Genomic DNA, 22,995 nt, shown 5'->3' on the forward strand with positions numbered 1-22,995 from the left:
ATGATATGCTAATTGCTTCACGTGACAAGTCTTTGTTCCGGAAATTGAAAATTCAACTCAATTATGAGTTTGAGATAAAAGAATTAGGTGCAGCCAAGAAAATTCTTGGTATGGAGATTCACAAGGATCGTCAAGCTGGTAAATTGTTTTTATCCCAAGAGAAATATATTGAAAGAGTGCTTGAAAGGTTTAATATGAATAATTGTAAACCTGTTTCTACTCCACTTGCTGCACATTTCAAGTTATCTTTAGATCTTTGCCCACATACAGAGGAAGAGATGGAGCGTATGTCACATATTCCTTATGCTAGTGCAGTTGGTAGTCTTATGTATGCTATGGTGTGCACTAGACCTGATTTAGCATATGCTGTTAGCATGGTAAGTCGATATATGCATAATCCTGGAAAGGATCATTGGAGTGCTGTAAAATGGATTTTTCGGTATCTAAAAGGTACTTCTGGTATTGGCTTGGTATTTGACAGAAACAAGGCTACAACTGATGACGTTGTAGGTTATGTTGATTCGGATTATGGTGGTGATATTGACAGAAGGAGGTCTCTTTCTGGTTACATCTTTACTCTCTGTAATAGTGCTATTAGCTGGAAAGCTACTCTTCAGTCCATTGCTGCATTGTCTACGACTGAAGCAGAATATATTTCAGCAACGGAGGGTGTGAAGGAGGCTATTTGGCTCCGAGGTTTGGTAAATGAACTTGGTCTAATACAGGGTGTTCTTACAGTGTTTTGTGATAGTCAAAGTGCTATTCATTTGACCAGGAATAATCGTTATCATGACAAGACCAAACACATTGATATAAAACGTCACTTTATCCGAGATATTGTTGCTATTGGTGAAATTATGGTGGAAAAGATTCACACATCAGAGAATCCAGCAGATATACTTACCAAGCCACTTCCGAATACCAAGTTCCAACTTTGCTTGGACTTGGTTGGTCTCTACAGCACTTGAGTGCCCTTCGGGGCATTATTTGGCGATGAGCAACTTATCAAATTCGAGCCAAGGTGGAGATTGTTAGATGCCTCTCATTACTATGCCTTAAAAGAATTTTATGACAATTTTATGGCTCTCTTTAAGGGCATTTTATGTCACTTTTATGGCTTTGTTTCCAAGCATCCAATGCTTGGAATCCAAGATACCAAGACTTTGCTTGCCTATAAAAGGACACATATAGAGAGCTTCAAAATCATCTTCACAACACACAACATCTCTTTCATTTACACATATATTGTGAGTGCATTCTTGGTGAGAATTCTTGTTCCATTTGAGAGAGTATTTGTGAGAAAAAATATTGTCATTTGTCCTCATCATTATAAGAGGATTTCTTGTACTCTTCTTTTTTACATAGTGGAATTTAAAAAACTATATAATATTATTTTCTTATTTTATCCTTATTATCTTCTTATTTTAAAAGTGTATTTAAAAAATTGAATATTAGACCAATTGAATAAATTCAACCGTAAATTTAGCGCAAAAAATTATATTTGAATTTATAAAATACAAACTATACATTACAAACGATAGGAAAGCGAGTTGACATGCACGACAGTGCATGCCAACACGCTAGTCTATTTATAAAGGAAAAACACAAATAACTATCCATGGTTGTAATTTGGTTAACTATTTCTTCTTTCTTACATTATAACTATCAATTTTTAATATAGAATATGAACAAACATTACACCAATCGAATAAATTTAACTGTAGATTATAAATATTTAACATAAAATATAATATTTGACATTTACGACATACAAACTACACATTATAAATGATAGGAAAGTGAGTTAACAAATAGAATAGTACTTGTCAACACACTAGTATTTTTTTAATAATAATACATTATCTATTTATTATTAGTGATTCAAACATATTTATAAATTTAAATGTACATAAATAACATTATTCATATTTATGTATATTGATTAACAACATAGTGTAATATTTATATATGTCAATATAAAGATTTATATATAATTACTCCATTATTCATTACTCATTTGTATTAATTATTTAAAAACATTAATTATCCCTTAAACCAATGAGGATAGAGGCCCTTTTGCCATATCTACTCACCATTTGAAATTTAAAAAGAAATGAAGGAAGGTGGGTGGAGTCTCTCAACAAACGCATTCCTACCATCTTACGTCACGCCAAAGTTGCCGTTCCAATCTTCCACCTTATCTCAACACGCGTCTCAATTGTATTGGCTAACACATCATGTCCACTCCTTTAACGTAACAAATGTAGCAACCTCCTTCTATAAAATTGACCCCAATCCCTTGTTTCATTGCATAATTCATTTTAATTCTTTCTTACCTCTCTCGTTCTCTCCGATCACCGTTATCCTTCAAGGTATCTTCTTCCTTCCTCTATTTCTTTATGTTATCTCTCCGATTTTCCTTTCCAGTCTAGTTTTCGTTTGTTAGGTTTTAATGTTTGATTTTCTTCTATTGTATTTTTTAAAGATGAAGATAGATCTGTTTGAAATTGTCCGTATTAAAAGTTTTGATTGTATTTTGAATCCAAAATTTCATTCAGATCTGTGTTTTTCATTAATCGTTTGGAGTGAATCGCTTTTTTTATTTAGGTTTTCTCTGATAATTTTTAAGCTGAAGCCTATGATCTTGTTCTTGTGTTCTGCGTTTTGTTCATCCTAATAATTTTTTCCTGAATGAATTTCTCTAGATCCGTTATTAAATTGCAGTTTCCGTTGACTATCCTAATTTATATTTAGATTGTTAGGGTTAATCTTGTGTCTAGGATTGTGATTCATCTAGGTCCAATTGTTGGTTAAATCACAAATATGTTATCCTGATCATCTTTGTGGATATGGATTTTTTGTAATTTTAGTGTTGTTTTTTATTTTATCGTTATTGATTCTTTTTAGAGGCTTGGTTTTGATCTATCTGTTTCTATGATTGTGCAGATGCAAATCTTTGTCAAGACCCTCACCGGCAAGACCATTACTCTCGAAGTTGAGAGTTCTGACACCATTGACAACGTTAAGGCTAAGATCCAAGACAAGGAAGGGATCCCACCGGATCAGCAACGTCTCATCTTTGCTGGAAAACAACTTGAAGATGGCCGCACCCTCGCCGACTACAACATCCAAAAGGAGTCCACTCTCCACCTCGTCCTCCGTCTCCGTGGTGGTATGCAGATCTTTGTGAAGACCCTCACTGGCAAGACCATCACCCTTGAGGTTGAGAGCTCTGACACTATAGATAATGTTAAGGCCAAGATCCAGGATAAGGAGGGAATTCCACCAGACCAGCAGAGGCTGATCTTTGCTGGAAAACAGCTCGAGGATGGCCGCACCCTTGCAGACTACAACATCCAAAAGGAGTCCACGCTCCACCTTGTCCTCCGCCTCCGTGGTGGTATGCAGATCTTTGTCAAGACCCTTACTGGAAAGACCATCACCCTTGAGGTTGAAAGCTCTGACACCATCGATAATGTTAAAGCTAAGATCCAGGACAAGGAGGGCATTCCCCCAGACCAGCAGAGGTTGATCTTTGCTGGAAAACAGCTCGAGGATGGCCGTACCCTTGCTGACTATAACATCCAGAAGGAGTCTACCCTTCATCTTGTGCTGCGTCTCAGGGGAGGCATGCAGATTTTTGTGAAGACCCTTACTGGAAAGACAATCACTCTTGAGGTAGAAAGCTCTGACACCATTGATAATGTCAAGGCGAAGATCCAGGACAAGGAAGGCATTCCTCCAGACCAGCAGAGGCTGATCTTTGCTGGTAAACAGCTCGAAGATGGCCGCACCCTTGCAGACTACAACATCCAGAAGGAGTCCACTCTTCATCTGGTTCTTCGTCTCAGGGGTGGCATGCAGATTTTTGTGAAGACCTTGACTGGGAAAACTATTACTCTTGAGGTTGAGAGTTCGGATACTATTGATAATGTGAAGGCAAAGATTCAGGATAAGGAAGGAATCCCCCCAGACCAACAGAGGTTGATCTTTGCTGGAAAGCAGCTTGAAGATGGAAGGACCCTTGCTGACTACAACATTCAGAAGGAGTCCACCCTTCACCTTGTGCTGCGTCTTCGTGGTGGATTGTAATTGTGGATTGAAGGAAATCTAGCCCAAGTCTATGTTGCTTTTTTAATTTCAGAACTTGATGTCTGTCGTGTTTGGTTATGTGGTGGACCTTTTAAATAAGTTGGACCTGGTTTTATGCTATGTGAAATTTCGTTGCTGATGTCTATAGTGTAATAGCCTAATTGCATGGTATAATATAATCGCATGGTATATTATAATTGCATTTTGGTTGAATGATTCACAACATGTTGATTAGTCATGTTTTTTGAATGTGTTAATTCTGGTTTGAGTATTTGATAGAGGGACATGGATTTACATTGTTAAGATGGACTTTGGTATGAGATTATGAGGTTGTGTGGTAGTGACATTTCTTGTTCGTAATAGTTCGTGAATAATTTAGTTTAATATTCAATATCCCTTGGATTTGTAAATATTCAAGATGCTTGATACTAACAAGAAGTCTGAAATCAAGACTCTTAAGGGTGGGTGGGTAGAAGATGAAGTAGGGTTGAGATGCTAATGAAGTAAAGGGTGGTTGGGTAATGGCAGGGATGCTATTTTGTGGAATCTTGAGGTTCATGTCTAAATTAGGGGGGTCCCCAGGTGTATTCAGGATTATGTATAGAGAATTTGGTTGGCCTATTTATTGATTTGATGACTAGATTGTGGCCGGGGCATGCCATATTTTTTCTGTATCACATTCACTATACAAAATACAAAAATATTTTTGAAGTACTTCATTGTTTTCTCCGATTCACTTTTTGTTAGGAAGTTTAATTTTACAGCCTTCTTTTTCGAAGCATCAACATGTCTGTAATTTAAGCTAATATTGCTTGAGATAATAACATGTTTGTAATTTAAACGGAAAGTAGAGACTCGTCCACCGTGGTTTTCATTTAATATTATCCACTATGTAGTGGCATCATGAACCATTCTCAAGCTTTATGCCAACGGATTAAAATCACAATGTCTTAATTATCATCTTATTAAAGGAAGACCTTTGAATAATTCATTTTAAACTTTTTTGCCTTCAATCTAAAAAAACTAAAATAGGTTTCTGCTTAAAACAGTCTTCGTCATAATGCAATGTAATTAATTATCTTTTGTTTGTATTTTGAGGTTTCTTACTCTTGAAACAAGCAAGCCGGGGCACTACTTCTTACAGTGTAATTGAAGATTCTTAGTTTATCTGAAAATATATTGAACTAGGCAAAGACAACTAGAATAAACATACGGATGTACATGTACCTAACATGACACAGTTTTTGCACCCTCTTCTTGTTGCCATCACCAAGCACATTGCATAGAAGCTCCTTAGTTAAAGATAACTTGTGAGGGTCACTGAGACACACCTATGATAGACAATAGAGGGAGAACATATGCTAATGAATAGTATGACAATGCATTTAATGAAACTCAACACACTTTATGATCTGGATATGTTTCTCTTGTAAGATATAACTAGTGCCTTAAAAAAATCACAAACCTACAAGCTCAATACATTGCAGTTGAGTTGAAGGTGCTCCGTACTTTAACGTCAGTGAATGTTCTGCAAATTCACTATTTAAGTGTCAAAATTACCTTAACCTATAAGGTTAATTTAGTACTTCTCGATTCTAAATACTTACTTTATATAATCATATTTGAGATTTGTATTAATCCCATTTTCCAAGCTTCTAAATTGTTCCGGGTCAAAAAAAGATGAATTGGGCTAATAATGAGCCAAATTTGGGCTAAGCATGCAAAAGACTCAGATCAACTCCATTGCGCTCAACGCAGTGGCGCTTAGCGTGGAAGAAGCCAAACGAAAGGTCTGATGCGAGAAGAGGTGCACTCCACGCACCATTGTTGCGCTAGGCGCATGAGTCAATATTGAGAAATATAAAAAGAGGCCCAAGATGATATTTGAAGATATACTTTTATATAGATTTACCTCGAGAGTTAGGTATCGAGTTCTGAACAATGTATTTTCTTATAATGACTTATGATCTTCTTAGTTTATAGATTTATGCAAGTTCAAAATAGGATGTAAATATTAAAAAGTAAGAATAATGAGGATCTTTGATGTTCATGGAGAGATTGACACATCTCCATGAACTCAAATTCTGAATTCCATTTTCATCAAAATTATGTATGAAAATACTTGACTAGATTACTTCTTAGCTGAGATTGATTTAATTATTCATTGATATATTTTGTAATTCGATTTATGAATGAAATAACATGATTTTTATGAACTATTATTGTTGTACTTTTACTACTTACTTTTTGTTTGACGAAATGCTTAGTCTAAGTTAAGAAAATATCTTTGTGAAGAAATTCCAGTTAAATAGTCCAAAGCAAGTAATTTATCCTTTATTCATAAAATTAGACGTAGTTGCATATTTAATTGTCACAATGAATGTCTTTGCTCATATCTTTGTTAGACATTGATTTATATTTGCATTGAAAACTCTCAAACTTGATGATGTGTGTTACTAGACATAGTGTTGGACGAGGCTGCAATCGGGGAGCCTCCAACCACTGTGGAGTTCCATTGTTAGCGGGATATGAGTAGAGTGAATAACCACAAGTGAGACACCACATCTTGAACCAAAACCTTAAGGTATTAGTTCCATGAGCCTTTTCCACTTATAAACTTTTTCACCTCTCCCCTCATATCCAATGTGTGACTTCACACTTAAATAAACCCAACAATTCCCTTAAATGCGGGTACCACACACTTTCTAGTCCGCTCCCCTTAAGTCCATCATGTCCCAACCGAACCATCTGCTCTGATACCACTTGTTGGACCGGACTGCGATCGCGGAGCCTCCAACCACTAGGGAGTTCATTATTACCAGGTATGGAAAGAGTGAAGAGTCACAAGTGAGACACTACGTCTTGAACCAAAACCTTAAAGTATTAATTTCATGAGTCTTTTCCACTTATAAATTCTTTCACTTTTTCCCTCATATTCAATGTGTGACTTCACACTTGAATAAACACAACACATAGAGACATGCTTGATGGTTCATAAACTAAACTCTAATTTTATCAATTTAGTTACTAGACAGATCTATGTCGGTAAAGTGTTAGTATAGACCAAGACATTGATGACTAATACAATTGAGGGTGTGCGTTAATCTCAACTCATATACATTGTTACTAGGAATAGATGTTTGCATGTGTGTCATAATCATTAATCTTGTGTTAAATGTTTAGGCTTTATTTCTTGAGTTGCTAAATAGACCAAAACATTGATTCTTAGCTCGTTTGAGGTCAAATATTGTGTGAAATAATAATATTTGTTACATTGCTTGTTTGTTTGAAAATTTATCGATATGAATAGTTAGTTAATCCCACATCTAAACTCCAACACTTTTATTATCAAAACTTTTCAACCAAACCAAAAAAATTTGAAAACCCTTTTGAAAACTAGCTCAAGATAGTAATTTGATTTTGAAAGGCTGAGTTAACAAGTTCTTGTGGATACAACAATGTCTTACCTTTTTTTACTTGTTTGAGACACCAAAGGTGTAATTTTTCTACCCTTATTGTCAGTATAGCAAAATGGCGTTGTTGTTGGGGAACATGTGTCTAACTATAACATTGTATTATTAGATTACTGTTCTAAGCATTTTTGTATTTTTGTTAATTTTTTGCTTTATGTTATTTGAAGTACTAATCTATGTGGAGTTTTTGTTTGTTTACAACTTAAAGTTCAGTATGGATTATGAGTTGTTTGATCACGACTCATTCGTTTGTGTTGAGCTTCTAGCTCAGAATAGAGTGCTCTCACAACAATTGGAACTACTCAAGTGGAAGATGACCATATTCCAACCCAGGGTAACTTGTGTGATATATCATGGTGATCATTCAACCATGTATTTCCCATCAATCTTTAACGATGAGGTGCAGTACATGGAGGATTCTTACCTAGATAAAACTCACATGGAAGATACCCTTCAGAAATTCATGGAGTTGACTATGGAGAATCAAAGGAGGACTGATGCATCATTGAGGAAATTATAGACTCAAGTTAGTGTGATAAGCTTGCACTTAAGTAATATCCAAGTTCCTCAAATTGAGGAAGTGCCTACTATACTAATGACTACTGAGTACTAACCTCCCAGCCTGGAGGTTGAGGATCATAAAGGTAAAAGTGTGGAGGTAAGATCAGTTCTTAATCATGAAATGGTTAGACCGTGCTTGCTCAATGGTTACTTGGAATATAGAATCAGTGCCATGTTCACATCATTGACACTCATCTTCTTTTAAGCACCAGGGCTGTGTTGAGCGTAGTGACTTGTGCTCAACCTTATAAATTTAGAAGTGGAGCATGGAGGCTCCACACCAAACCTTCTCTCGACTTCCCGAATCCATTCTACACATATTTGAGTAATACAATCGCCCCTAAACGAGTCCAAAATGAAAATATGAGCCAAAAGAAGTCCCAATTAACAAGGGGGCAATCAAGTGTTGGGGGCTACGGTCCTTCCCACTTTCTAGAGAGGACCGAATTTGAAAAATACCAAGATGAGGCCAATCAGAAAGTGTTGGATGAGAGGAGAGTGGAGTTGGAAAGGAAGACTATGACCCCTTCCTTCTCGAGATCAAGCCGCCTAAGAGCTATAATGAGGATATTGTTCACGAGTTCTATGCGAACGCTTGCCCCACACCTAAGGAGCCTCATGAGAAGATATCATGGGTCTGAGGCAAGGCGATACCCTTTGACATGGACACCATCAACAATTACCTCTATAATCCATACACCTTCTCCCTAAATGAGAGGGATGATATCCAGAAAATGAAGCATGATGTGTATCTCGACACTAAACCCATGTGGGGTGATGCAACGAGGTTGCTATGCTTAATGGCCCACACTTATGACACTAACCATGTCAGTGTTCCCTTGCACATCATGAGGAAGGACATGAACCCCCTTACAAGGATATGAACTTACTTCATTCTGTGTAACATCTATCTAGTCTCCCATATCTCTGATATTTTAATGGCGAAGGCCTACTTAACCTTCTACATCATGGACAAGAGGATGGTGAATATGGCAACCATCGTCTCGAATGAGATGTATCAGTTTGTGGCCAGTGAGTCCACAAAGGCTAGGGGTGCTACCAAACCCCTATGATATCCTAGGCTGATCATTGGCCTTTGTGCCAAGGCGGGGGTTGACGTTCTCATCCCCCCACAAAATAGTTTGAAGGCTTCCATTGACACGAACTATATCCAAAAGTTCTGTTTTGGGATGGAAGTCGAAGTTTCTAGCTCGAGTCATATTGTGAGCCCTGACCCCGACCAAACTAAACCTAAGTTAAGGCCAGGCTCCCCGAGACAACCCACCTTTGGGCAGTCCGACTGCATATGCAACAACCTGGGAATCCTATACCCGAAACTAGGCGAATTTTGAGCACCCGTTTAGGCAACAAACATCCAACCGCCTATGCACCTACATGGTGTATGAGGTTCTGGATCAATTTGACAATGCTCTGAACCTGGATGGTTCACCTTATGCTGGGCGGGTCAACTGGCCTAGCTTACCTGACTATGAGGCTAGAGCTCCTTGGCCTAGGGACATGCCTAATTATCTAGGAGGGGAATGGTATACTCCCTCTTGGGAAGAGATGTTTAGGGATTTAGAGAATCCGTAGTCCCATTTCTTGTTTTATTTGTAAGTTTTTTGTTTTACTTCTGTAATTTGCTTATGTATTTCCCTTATGTATTTGAATTCTGTAATTTCAACATTGATGAATGAAATGAGTGTTAGATAAATTGTGCAATCTTGTATCTTTTTAGTTTATACAAATTCTCCGCCATGGTCGGATCGTATGTAAACAATTTTAAGGTTAAAATGGTTTTGAATTTGTTTGGCCATACATTTAAAAGTTTTATATGCATCGCTCTTAGACGCCAAAAATAGGGTCCATGTGCATCTAGAAAAATCGTCAACAATTACCAAAGCATAAAAATTTCCACCAAAACTCATGATCTGTGATGGTCCAAACAAGTCCATATGGAGAAGCTCCAAAGGTCTAGTAGTGGATATCACATTCTTTTTACCAAAAGAATTCTTAACTTGCTTACATTTTTGACACATGTCACAAGAATCCTGAGTTTTAAAATCAAATTTTGGTAGACCAACAACCAAATTACTTTTAGATCATTTTTCTAGATGCTTCACATGAATGTGAGCGACCCGCCTATGCCAAAGCCAGATGTCATCTTCTTTTGAAATAAAACATTTTGAGAAAAGAGAAGTGACATCCTCCAGGACAACCATATATATGTTATTAACACGATAGCCGACAAACTTTACATTATTAGATAAAACGTCACGAATTATACAATATTCAGAATCAAATATGCATGTTAATCTCTCTTTCTCACACATGCATCTCTCTTCTGCCTATATGATGCATTAAATCACAGAAAAAATATGCTCTCTAATAGTTTCTAACAATGATATGCAATACTACACGTTTCAGCAATTTAACACAATTTATACAAAACAGATTTGGCTCCACAAACTGTTTTTTTCAGTTACGCAGTTAAAATAGAAAACACCAACTAACACGTTAATCGATTAAGACTTGGAGTTAATCGATTAACCAGGATATTTCAATACATGATTAAATGATAAACTAATTATATGTTATGCTTGACACCTATACATGTTTTAGCAATTATGTTATACCTAATATGCACATATAACATGTATGATTAATGCATGAACACATAATAAACTAGATGATATGCCTCATGAATATGATATGTCAACATTTATGGCTTATAAGACTTGCATCTAGGTTTACCTAACCTAGACTCACTAACTAAGGCACACATCCCAGACTACTTAGAAATATAACTCTATTGATATAACCTAGTCTAGATATGACCCTTGAGTTATAGGCATGTTGATTGTTGAGTCATCTTCAAGCTTTTACTAACTCCTTGTCTTCATCAAAACATCGGAAAAACATTGCTAGTGCAATCCTTGACACTTTTCACTTTTACATTTTCTCATCAACACATTCTACATTTCTCTCTAGAATCCGAAACTCTTTCTTCTTCTACTTCTTCTTTGTAATTTCTTAGAGGAATTCTTCTCCAAAGTAGTTTAGGTAAGTTTATTTTTGTAGTTTCTCCTTAATTCAAGAGGAGAAGGAGTAATCAAATGAGATGTAAAAGTTCATTTTGCAATATCATTTATGCATGTAAAGTGTCTTAAATATTTGGATTAAGATGGCTAATGCTCCTAACTTTTAGTTGAATTTTGGCTCACTAATATTTCTTTTAATTTATTGTTTCATTATATTGAATCATGTTTAAGTTATTACTTTGGAAATTTCAATTTTTTAGGAAGTGCTTAATGCGGTTGTAGCTTGATCACCTAAAACCTGATTTCACGATCCAAAATGCTTCTTTTTAAAGTCTTGACAAATGAACTAAAAAGTAGAAATACACCTTATTTCATTTTCCAAATCAAAGCATCTATTTTAAGCAACTTGTAATTAAGGCTAATCAATGTTTATGGAGCCTGAAATAAGACGTGACAACTTATTTCGTCGAGTGGTTGTTTTCTATTGATTAGTGTATTTTGTAAGGTTTGAAAATCACTTGTTCTCGCCGGGGGACTGGGGAAAATTTTATGAACTGATGTTTGGAATAACCAAAGTATAACACATAACTTTTATAAACATTTTTCATATAAGCATGTTAAGAAATATTTTCATCATTCAAACTAAATTTTCCCCTCAAGAATTTGTGCATAATATTTGTTTATGTTTATTTATGTTTACTTGTTCAAAGTCCATAAACAAAATCAAACCAAAAATATGTCCAAAACTTTATTATTAATATAGCATGTTTAAAATAATATTCTATTAGGTAATTACTTGTGGTTCGACATAACCCTATATTATACTACAATTGAATCTTGAAAGAGATGCAATGTAAAATAGTAAAGTGTTAACTTATAAATTTATATGTTGACAAAGAAAGAAACCTTGAATCAAAGTGCAATTTAATTCATAAATTGTATCTTTGTGAAAAGGAAAAAATACATAGTTATAATGAGTGATCTAACTACTAACTTTTACTTTCTGTCATTTACTTTCCACAACTAACATTTATTTTCTGTCAATTACATTTCCGCAACTAACATTTATTTATTATTTTATTCTTTATTCTTTATACCAACCCTTCGAAAGAAGTGTTACCGTTAAATTATAACTTTATTACTTTATTTATTTGTTCTTTACCAACCTTCCATAAGGAAATAGTGTGGTTAATAAAGAAAAACAAAAATAAATATCACTCATTATCATTTGTGTTAAATTGCTAAATTCAATAAAGCTACTTTTGTTTTGATTATAAGAACATTCTTGAAACCATTATACCAGCGTTGGAAATTATTCCAACAAAGCTGAGATGGCGAGCAAAGAATCGACTGTCATTAAATAAATCAATCAGAAACTTGCCTGAATAAAGTAGCTAGAAAACTCTTTCAACATAGTACAAGTAGAAATTGATACATAAGTTATAATTAGCTCTCTTAGCTTATTAGAACTTTTGTATCTTGAAAAACCATGTTGCTTGTAGCCCAACCACATTACAATCCAAGAAAGACCTTAGTGATTCATGTTGAAACTTTTGCTCCTAATTGTATGAGATGTATGCCAAATTTTATTTCATGTTATCTTTATGCTTAATTTGAGAGATACATATATACACCTATATATAAGTTGACACTATGATGCCCTTCTTGGTTGATGAACAATTTGATTGCTTGCTGAAAATATATCACCATCAGAACTGGATATTTGTTGAATTGGTTTGAAAAAGCCTAAGTGTGTAGAATCTACATTTTTTTTATGCTTGAATATTGTTTTGGGATGAAAGTTGATATTACTTTGATGGGAATGATTAGTATGATAAACTCCAAAATTTTCTGAAAACTTATTGCTTTATTTGAGACTTGACTTTGTTCTTGTTTGGGGACAAACAATGTCTTAAGTTGAGGAAAGTTGTTAAGTACCAAAATTACCTTAATTCATAAGGTTAATTTAACACTTCTTGTTGGACCAAACTGCTACCGGGAGCCTCCAACCACCGAGGAGTTTCATTGTTAACGGAGTATGGAAGAGTATAGAGAGTACCAAGTGGGACACCACGTCTTGAACCAAAACCTTAAGACATTAGCTCCATGAACCTTTTCTACTTATAAACTTTATTGTTCCTCCCCACATATCCAATATGGGACTACACACTTGAATAAACTCAACAATCTCCTCCTCAAGTGTGGGTACCACACACTTTTCAGTCTACTCCCCCTTAAGTGAACCATGTCCCAAGTGAACCGTCGGCTCTGATACCACTTGTTGAACCAAACTGCTACCGGGGAGCTTCAAACCACTGATGACTTTCATTGCTAGCGAAGTATGGTAAGAGTGTAGAGTCACAAGTAAGACACCACGTCTTGAACCAAATTCTTAAGGCATTAGTTCCACGAGCCTTTTCTACTTATAAACTCTTTCGCTCCTCCCCACATATCTAGGGATGGCAATGAAAACCGAACTCGTGGGTACCCGCCCAAACCGAACCCGAAATTAATGGGGAATACCCGATGTGATTGGGTTCAGGTTTAATTTTCGGGTCCGGGTTTGGTAGAGCAAAGACCCTAACCCGAACCCGCCCCAAAGTAATGTAATTCAATTTAAAATTGAAATTTCTATCATGTGTCCATTGTTTTTAATATCTAATTTTACTTTGATGCTATTGGATCTTTAAACATAAAATAAATGAAATAATACAAGAGAATATAGAAATGCGAGAGAAAAATGAAACGAAAATGATATCATACTTTTCTTAGTACATATATAATTTTCGGATTTTTTTCGGGTTTGGGTTACCCGAATCCCAATGGGTTCGAGGATGATATCTTTATTTTCAATCCCGTTGGTTTCGGGTTCGGGTTTTGAATTTCGAGTTTGGGTTCGGTTATATGCAAACCCGGCCCCGCCCCGTTGCCATTCCTACACATATCCAATGTGGGATTTCACACTTGAATAAACCCAACAAATAACTTGACCTTTATGAATTATTCTTATTTTACTTTTACTGCTTACTTTCTGTAACACCGTGAATTTTTTGTGTATGTTTTATTAATTTTTTATTTAATCAATGATTAATTTGAGAAATTAATTTTAGAAATAAACCATAGTTTAGTGGTAGTCTTGATTTGTGATTTTATGTTTTATGGAAAATTTTCGTAATTTTTTATGACGAAAAAGGTTTTTGAGCTGCTCTCGGGCCCAAATTCGCCCGAATTCCGCCTAATAACGTGCTTTTGAATTCCATAACTCGGAATAGAATTTTGATTGCGCCATTGGTTTCGAAATATTATTTCCAGTCAAGATAGACATCAAGTTCGTCCATAAGGCTTTTCTAAATATTTGCCACTCTGAATTCAATGTTTCAAAGTTCTAACCGTAAACCGAAATTGGCAGATTTTTAATATCCGACCGAGTATTAGCCCACAATACTCAAACATGGTTTAATCGAGAATGGTTCACCAAAAACGTAACATCACTTTCATGTAAGAGACTTGCTTGTTAAACAAGCAAAAGTACATATCATCTTACACAAAATCCCAAAAATCACTCATCTACCTCTTACACAATCAACTCTTTGGAAGAAACCTATGGTCTTTACCCACTTCAAAATCTGATTTATTTTCTTTAAAGGAGTCAACGCTAGCTTAGGAGAAACCCTTGGCATTTTCAAACTCTTTCTTCACTTTGAATTTTCTAAAGAACTCTCAAGGTAGTTCTTCATGGTTCTTCATTTTGATTTCTTCATCTCTTAAGATCTAACCATTAGATGTTTATAAAATTTTAGTATGATGTTTATATGTATATTATGAACATTTTCAACCGTTTAAATGTTTAATAATATTTCTAACTCTTTTTATGTTTAAAACTCCAAATATATATTTTCTTGAACTAAGAAAGTTATTTTGAAGCCATGAACTCTTTGTGTTCATGAGGCTGTTTTTAATGTTTAGGAAGTTTTGTATGTTTGTTGGTATTTGAACATGGTTAAAGATGATGGTTTTATATCAAAGGAACCTTTAAGGAGTTTTCCTAACCATGCAAAGTTTGGACTTTTCCACTTGTTTTTTGCTTGAAAAACCATAGCCTTGAACAAGTTTAGAATGATATATTTTTTATGTTGAAGTTTGAATTTATTTCAAAGGGGATGATTTTGTTATCAAAGGAACCTGTTTAATGATAAGTTGAAAGATCAAAACTTCCCTTAGCATTAGGTCTAAATCATGGCCTATATGTGTTTAGGAAAAGTTTAGTTTCTAACTTCGAAATATGGATGAGTTTTTGTGAAAAAGTGTTGTTTTAAAATATTATGAGTTAAAAGTTTGATTAATAAATGATATTCTTTGACTTCCAAGTTCAAGTCATGGATGGTTGAAGTGTTATAGATGAACAATAATAAGGTAAGCTTACTTTAAAGTGGTAAGTGTAACTTAAGAAATGCTGATTTTAAATGTTGTTTTAAGTATGAGATCAACACTATCAAGAAGGTGTTGAAATGACCATGAAAACCTTTTATTCAAATATGGAATCTACTTAAGATGACTTACTTTAAAATGGTAATATCAACTTGGGAGATATTGATTTAAAAAGTGTGGACTTGGATTAAGAAACTTACCTTAAAATGGTGAAGTATGGCTTAAAAAGTCTCCATGAAAATATAAATCTATGAGGTGATAAAAGTGTAAACTTTATTAAAAACTTACCTTGGAAAACATTGGAAATCGAGAACAATACTTTCGAGGATAAAGGATGGTTCAAAAATATGAATATTGGATTGGATGGATGAAAGTCGTTGAGTTCATAAATGGATTAAAGTGTTAAACAATGTTTTTACTTTAGGGTTATCATGTAAAATTGATTCGCAAATCACTAAATTGTTTTTGTGTGTTTAGTTTCGAAGCTTTTGAAGTTGGACGATAAACCCACTCTCTCGTAAGGGAAATCAAGTACACGACAACAAGGTGAGGGAGAATACATCGTGACATAATGGTGTCTGAATATGATACCCAGATCTCCTAAACTATCTCAAAAGTTTGGAGTTATATTGGTGTATTAAGAAAACTTGTACTTAATCAAATATTTGTGTGCATGGATTTTTTACAGATACTTTCTTAAGTTGTATGCTTAGGATAGCTTAAAATATCAAGTATTGTGGTAGTTATCCATGAAGGAACACCACTCGAGAAACTAAATGGTCATGGTAACTGGACCACCTCGCTCGGGCAAGCCAGTATCGCCTGGGCGAGGGAAAAGTAGAAGATGAGGCCCCAAATTGGCGCCCGGGCGAGCAACCCCTAGCCTAGGTGAGCCAGCCTCGCATGGGCGAGCGTTTCTCGCCTAGGCGAGGTCCAGATAGGTTGTTGGGTCTGTTTTGGGCGTTATTGGCGCCCAGACGATCGTACCTCGCCCGGGCGAGGACCATACAGGTATTTTGACCAATTTTTGATGGAATTGTCGCTTTAGCGATAGTCCCTCACTTGGGCAAGAATCAGGAAGAGAATTGAGTGTATTTTGATGAGTTTGTCGCTTGAGCGACATTCTCTCGCTTGAGCGAGATACATACAATATTTTTGTCTGTTTTTGATAGTTTGATTGCTTAGGAAACAATCCTAGCTTGGGTGTAAAGTGTGTTTACACTTGGGAAAGATCGTGACTCATATGATTGAGTTTGGTGCCCAAAATCGACAAACTTATACAAGTACCTTTGTTCTTGTGCCTATTTAGGGCAAGGTTTGCAACTGTTATGTCGTGATTAGGGCAAGGTTTCCAACTGTTATGTCGTGATTAGGGCAATGCCCGAAAAGGATTACATGATACCATGCAGCAAGGTCGTCTGATTGTAAGAGGCTTGGCCATGTGGTCGTCTAGGATATTCAGCGATGGTTCATAGTGGTAAGGATGTTAGTCCTCTATTACATGATGATGTAATATCGGGTCCCACATGAAGCATTCCTTTGGGTTGGGCCGATCATATAAAAGAATGAATAAAAGATTTAATCGGCTAATCTCAGTTAGTCTCATTATGGATAATGAAGTAGTGGAGAGGAAATTTACGGAAGACCAACGAGCCCCGAGATGTTGAGAGGGACGACAATGGCGGTGATTCGTCAGCAAAGTCTTGAGGGTGAGTCTAGGTGAGACGAGTCCCTTGTATTCCTAGATGAGGTATTCTGTTCGATCGGACGGTTCTCACAGTGCAAACTAGACGATCTCTGACAACCCCTCTTTGCAATCAGGATCGATGAGAGGGATGTCCAGAAAGTGTTTGATATGACACCATCCTGAAATAGACAGTTCTTTGGAACATATCGATCATATATCCTTGCGAGGAATAGTTTGGTGCATTCAAATCGGCTTCTTATGGGACATGTACTCTCAGTTATTTTCGAATAGTTTATTCGGAGGATATTGGTGTAAGGATGGATGAAATAAACATAGCATTCATACATTGAGCTCATGGATATTAATCCTCATGGTTTGAGTTATAACTTCATTCATCATTTGCATTTAGGTATGGGATATATATATATTGTGTATGTTATGTGTGTCTGTCTGAATGTAATATTCTGTGTAATTCCACGTCGTCAATGAGTAATATTCATTAGATGTCTTACTCCCTTTTCTTTATGTTTGTCTTCTTTTCACGCTTTGTTCAGAAGGATCGTTCTGCCAGGATTCAGAGTTGCCGCTTCTCGATTTTCTAGGAGAGGGCATGGATGATATAGAGAAACCGTTATACCTACACAGGCCCTTGTGCCTTTGAGTTAGGATGGTATGTGATGGATCTTCCATGCGCTTTCCCTTCCATCACGAGGAGCTGAAGGCTTCCTTTACCATGCCCCCTCGAAGGCCGGAACCTGTTGTGGCATCGACTCAGTCTGTGACCCCTCAGGGACCGAATGCTGCAGGGCCTTCCAGGAGGCGACAAACTTGGAACGACACGATCAGTTCCCCAATATGGAGGAAAACAACCCGATGGACAATGCCAGACCTCCAGGCGGATGCAAGGGTGGTGACTTCGTCGCAACATTCGTCCTATGTTCTAGAGGAGGAGATGGCGGTGGAGGAAGAGGAGCCAACGACTGAAGAGGATGACTGCGTGGAGTTGATCAACATCGAGGACTCTATTGAGGTTGTCAACCTCTCCTCCAACTCTAAGATGGAGGAGGACCCAAGCGAGTGTTCCAGCACACCCGCAGACGCTGGGGCCAGCCATTAGGAGCTATTTCCATTTCTATTCTAATGAAGTATTATTCAAAGTTATTCCATTTCATACCAACATTTTTTGATATTCTAATGACGTATTATTCAAAGTTATATTGAGTTATTTTTGGTTACCATTAGGTAATGATTTTTGATTTTTCGCATTGTATGTTACTTAAAGTGATGTTCCGAAAATGAAACATATATAAGGAAATAAATTTTATATGGCTTCATTATTCAAATTTTTTTTCCCATTTTTAAGAAAGATTTTTGGAGTAATTTTCGGGATGTTACACTTTCTATTTGAGGAAATGCTTAGCCTGAGTTAGGAAAAGAACTTTGTGACAAAATTCCGGTTCAATAGTCCAAGCAAGTAATTCATCCTTTATGTATAAAACTAGACGAATTTACATGTTTAATTGTCACAATGAATGTCTTTTCTCATATGTTTGCTATAAATAAATTCATATGCAAGAAATAGTTCACATCATTGCTTTGAAGTACCCCTATGACACTCCTCTTGAGGAAAAATTGATGGATGAATATGAAGCAAATGAAGAGATCTGGTCTTAGTTGGCTAAGTTGGAAGGAACACTCAAGTTGAATATGATGCATGAGTGCAAAGCAAAGAAAATTTAATGATTTTTCCACCTCCTCTGGATCGTTGCCACCTTTCTCCAATGTCTTATCTACCAAGTCCGTAGTTATTAAAACTGTACCGTACCGGCCGGTTCGACGGGAAAACCGGCGAACCGGTCCCCAAACCGGTACGATACGCGTATTATACCAGATACGTATTGAAACCGATGTAAACCGGTCGGATTTCGTTAGAACCGGTGAACCGGTGGGAATTTCATTGAACCGGCCGGTTTGCACATATAATATTTTAATTATTTAATAGGACCAGTTGCAGTGTTGCACATCAAAGAGGCCAAGAGGGTTTACACTTTCCCCTTTTCAAACCAATCACTTCTTCCACGGTTCACTTTCCCCTTCTCTTCCAATCTCATTCCATCATCTTCTTCACTTCTCCAATCTCTTCCACACTCTTCCATCATCTTCTTCGGTTCACTTTTCATCAATCTCCGTCCACCAACATATCATCTTCTAATCTTTTGAATTTGAGGTAACACCACACTCTTTGGTTATATCTTCGTCTCACTTTTGCTGCATTTTCTCACACTAATTGTTCATTATATAGTCTAATTCATTATTATCATATGCAAATAAAGAAGTATCATTTGAACAATGGATGAAACACATAATTTTACAGTATGTATAAGTTGTATACTAGCTATTTTTGGCTCTTAACTTATGAAATTTCAACTTCAACTACCTTATGAGATTTCATGTAGCTTATAGTAATGACAAATAGAACCAAAGTATGTGTCTTTCTATCCATATATATATATATATATATATATATTGTAAAACAAAAGAGAGAGAAAAGGTAAAAAGTATTAAGATTGATCTTTGTTCAACAGAAGTGAAATAACCTTTGATGAATAGAGAAAGGCTTATGATGAGGGTGTACATAAGCCATGATAGCAACATGAGCAAGATAACCTTTGATGTATAAAATGAATGCAGGGATTGTTATGAAGGTTCATTGTCATATTCAGTGTTATTAAAACTGTACCGGTTATCAAACTGGTCAGGGTACTGGTATAGTGGTTCAACCGATGATTCAGTAATTAAACCGCATACTGGTTAAACCGGACACATCTTTTTATATACATATATATAAAAACCTGTAACAACAAAAATTCACTAGGTACTCAAAAAGATGGGTTTTCAGATGTTAGTATTAAGCATTTACAAAAGTATAGCACGCTACCCGTGTAAACTTTAGAGAAATTACCAAAATCTTTCCAAGAGAAATGTTTCTTTATGACTTTGATAATTGGAAAATTCAAGGCACTGTTTCTGGGTGGAGCATTATATGTGTTGGAAATCCAACATAAGTTTGCACATAGATATATCATTTTACCTATATTAAGGTTAAAGAATCAACCGATCATATTCAATCCAAAAGTATCACTTAAAAAATACAAAATATAAATAAATGACATAAGTTCACCACTCAGTCTACAAAAAATAAATTTGGTGTTAATAATATTAAAATAACACCAAGGAGTCAAAGTTGTCTAATATCGAGGTTCTATTTCTTCATCATTTGAGTCTAAAGCTTGACCCACATTGTCTTCATACAGGTTCACATTCTCCATCGGGTTGAGTTGTGCATCATCATCATCTTCTAAATTTAATTGATCTACAATAATATCAGTTTTCATATGGTTAGCAATTTAAAACAGTAAGGAATTGATGGAAATCAATGAAAAACATAATCATTAGACAATAAAAAACATACCACTTTCATCAAATGATGGTTGGATGGAAATGTTTGCAAGGTCATTTCGTAAAGCTTCAATCTCTTCAACAGTTAGAAATGGTGGTGACTCCTCCAATATAAAATGAGAATGATCCTCAAATGTTTCTAAATTTATTGGGTCATAATTTTGATGCCTCAAATACTCCTACATTTATAGATTTTATTATATACAAACATAAATACATGCTACATATAAATATATAAAGAACGACAACAAAGGTCATATTTTGAATAAAAGAGTAATACCTTTGTTGTAATCTCAAGTTGTAACGAACAAAAGCAAGATTATTAAGTTTTTTATGCTCCAACCTCTTTCTTTTATTAGAATGGATGTATTCAAACACACTCCAATTCCTTTCACAACCGGAAGCACTATACTCATTTTCCTCAAAAAAAATATAAGAAATGTCTTTTTATTAAATATTATTTTTATTTTTTGAATTTATATTATAAAATAAATAAAATATAATTAAAAATATTTTTTATTGATTTTTATAATTAAATTCGAATTTAGAAAAAAAAATAGATAAACAAAATATATTGGATATTCTAAATATCCCATTTGAATTTCTAATTAATAATAAAATGATTTTATTTTAGTTTTGTTTGAAAATATAATTTTAAATAATTAAAACATATTTATAAATATTCTTTTTCTCGAAATTTATAAAAATAATAAATAAATAAACCAATTTAAAATGTTTTTTTAATGAAAAGAAAAATATTAAAATACACTGAAAAAAGTTGTTTAGCCCACTATTAGGTTAGTGTAAAACAAATTATTAATAGGTGAGTTTATGTTAATGTTGGGGGTTCCAAATTTTTTTAGAGAAAAATACTGCACAAAGAAGCAATTATGAACAAAAAAAAGGTGTCCCTTTTTCCTCCCTCTAACAACATATAGCCCCCACCTTCACACTCTCAGATATACGGTTCTCTCTATCTCTGTAACCCACACCTACACTTTTTTCTACCCTATCCTCTTTAGCAACCAAAACTTTCTCTTTATGTTATTTCATCTTCATCAATCATCACTCTACCTCACAAAAAAAAGAACCAACACAACACAACACCAGTTTTCCACACAACACCATGATAACCAAAAAATAAATATTCATTGTAAACAATAACAATCTGGTTGAAGGGGAATTTGAGGACAAAAACAGGTATACAATTTTTCAATTCTCAAACATCATCATCATCCATAGACAATAAAGCCAGTAAGGAGAAAAAGAAAAAAGGCCAGAAAGTGTACTAAAGTAGTGAGTTACATCAGGTTAGTGATGCATTTCCAATATACAAATGTTCCCAACAAATGCATTCAATTGTATATTAAAATCGCAAACATTCTTAAGCACAAATATGTCTCTACTCACTTCTATTTACAAGAAGGACATAGATATCATAATCATACACATATATAAGCATTTTACAATGGTTAAATAAGAAACAATACAATTGGCAAATTGAATCAAGAAACAACATCATTTTAACTTCCAATTGTCATCTATATATATATCCATAACATTCTAACAAAAAATAAAGTCACTGCCGACACCAAACCTGGAATTATTGTCATCGGAATTGATCCAAAACATGGAACATCCAGGCCATCTCCGTGAATGGTGCCACTGCCGACACCAAACCGCGTCCATACGGGGAGACCCTTTCCCAACTTTCCCCAAAATCCTAATCTAAAAGAAGAAAACCTAACCCTTAAGTTTTACCCCTCACCAAATAAAAGAATAAATATTTGGATTTAGAGAATTTACCTTCAAATAAATGGAGGGTATATAAATATTGCAATCAGTTAGGTACCGTTTAATTACGGACGGATGAGATGCTAATACTTTCCTCAATCCATAATCGACTCCCAAATTTGGATATTGTAACACCTTAATTTGGATAATAACATACAAGCGAAAACATATTCATTAAAATGATCTCATAGCATTAAACTTTTCTTAATGTAGAAGAACAACATCTCAATATATAAAAATGAAATAAAGTAAATTAAATCAACATCATAAACTGGACTTCATCTAAAGATGATAAGAACAAAGTCTTAAAATACCATCAAACACATAAATGTCTCTTTAACAAATCATAAGATAAAAAAATAGCAAATAACAACAAGTTATCATCTATAATGGTTGCTTGACTGCGGTTCTTCCAGGTGGTACTCAATCATTTCTTAGAAGACCCTAGAAACGTCAAAAC

At 35.2% G+C, this 22,995-nt stretch overlaps 1 protein-coding gene and 1 long non-coding RNA gene across 2 annotated transcripts; one reads left to right on the top strand and one right to left on the bottom strand.

Moving 5' to 3' along the window:
- Positions 1–2,229: 2,229 nt before the first annotated feature.
- On the top strand, positions 2,230–4,231 carry LOC109341354 (polyubiquitin-like). The gene is made up of 2 exons (XM_019579257.1): positions 2,230–2,372; positions 2,947–4,231. Exon 2 carries the CDS (start codon positions 2,947–2,949, stop codon positions 4,090–4,092), a length of 1,146 nt encoding a protein of 381 aa, XP_019434802.1. The 5' UTR covers positions 2,230–2,372; the 3' UTR covers positions 4,093–4,231.
- A 16,326-nt stretch (positions 4,232–20,557) lies between these two features.
- LOC109341349 lies at positions 20,558–22,477 on the bottom strand. Its single transcript, XR_002106938.1, has 3 exons — positions 22,339–22,477; positions 20,755–20,920; positions 20,558–20,655 (listed from the first exon to the last, which is right to left on the bottom strand). It is a non-coding gene; the product is annotated as an uncharacterized LOC109341349 (long non-coding RNA).
- Between the last annotated feature and the right edge of the window lie 518 nt (positions 22,478–22,995).

The sequence above is a fragment of the Lupinus angustifolius genome, unplaced genomic scaffold (assembly GCF_001865875.1).
Source record: "Lupinus angustifolius cultivar Tanjil unplaced genomic scaffold, LupAngTanjil_v1.0 Scaffold_436, whole genome shotgun sequence".
In the NCBI taxonomy this organism is placed as follows: Eukaryota; Viridiplantae; Streptophyta; class Magnoliopsida; order Fabales; family Fabaceae; genus Lupinus; species Lupinus angustifolius.

What these genes read in the sequence shown, in the direction of transcription:
- LOC109341354 (XM_019579257.1), top strand. Translation starts at nt 2,947, where the DNA reads ATGCAAATCTTTGTCAAGACCCTCACCGGCAAGACCATTACTCTCGAA.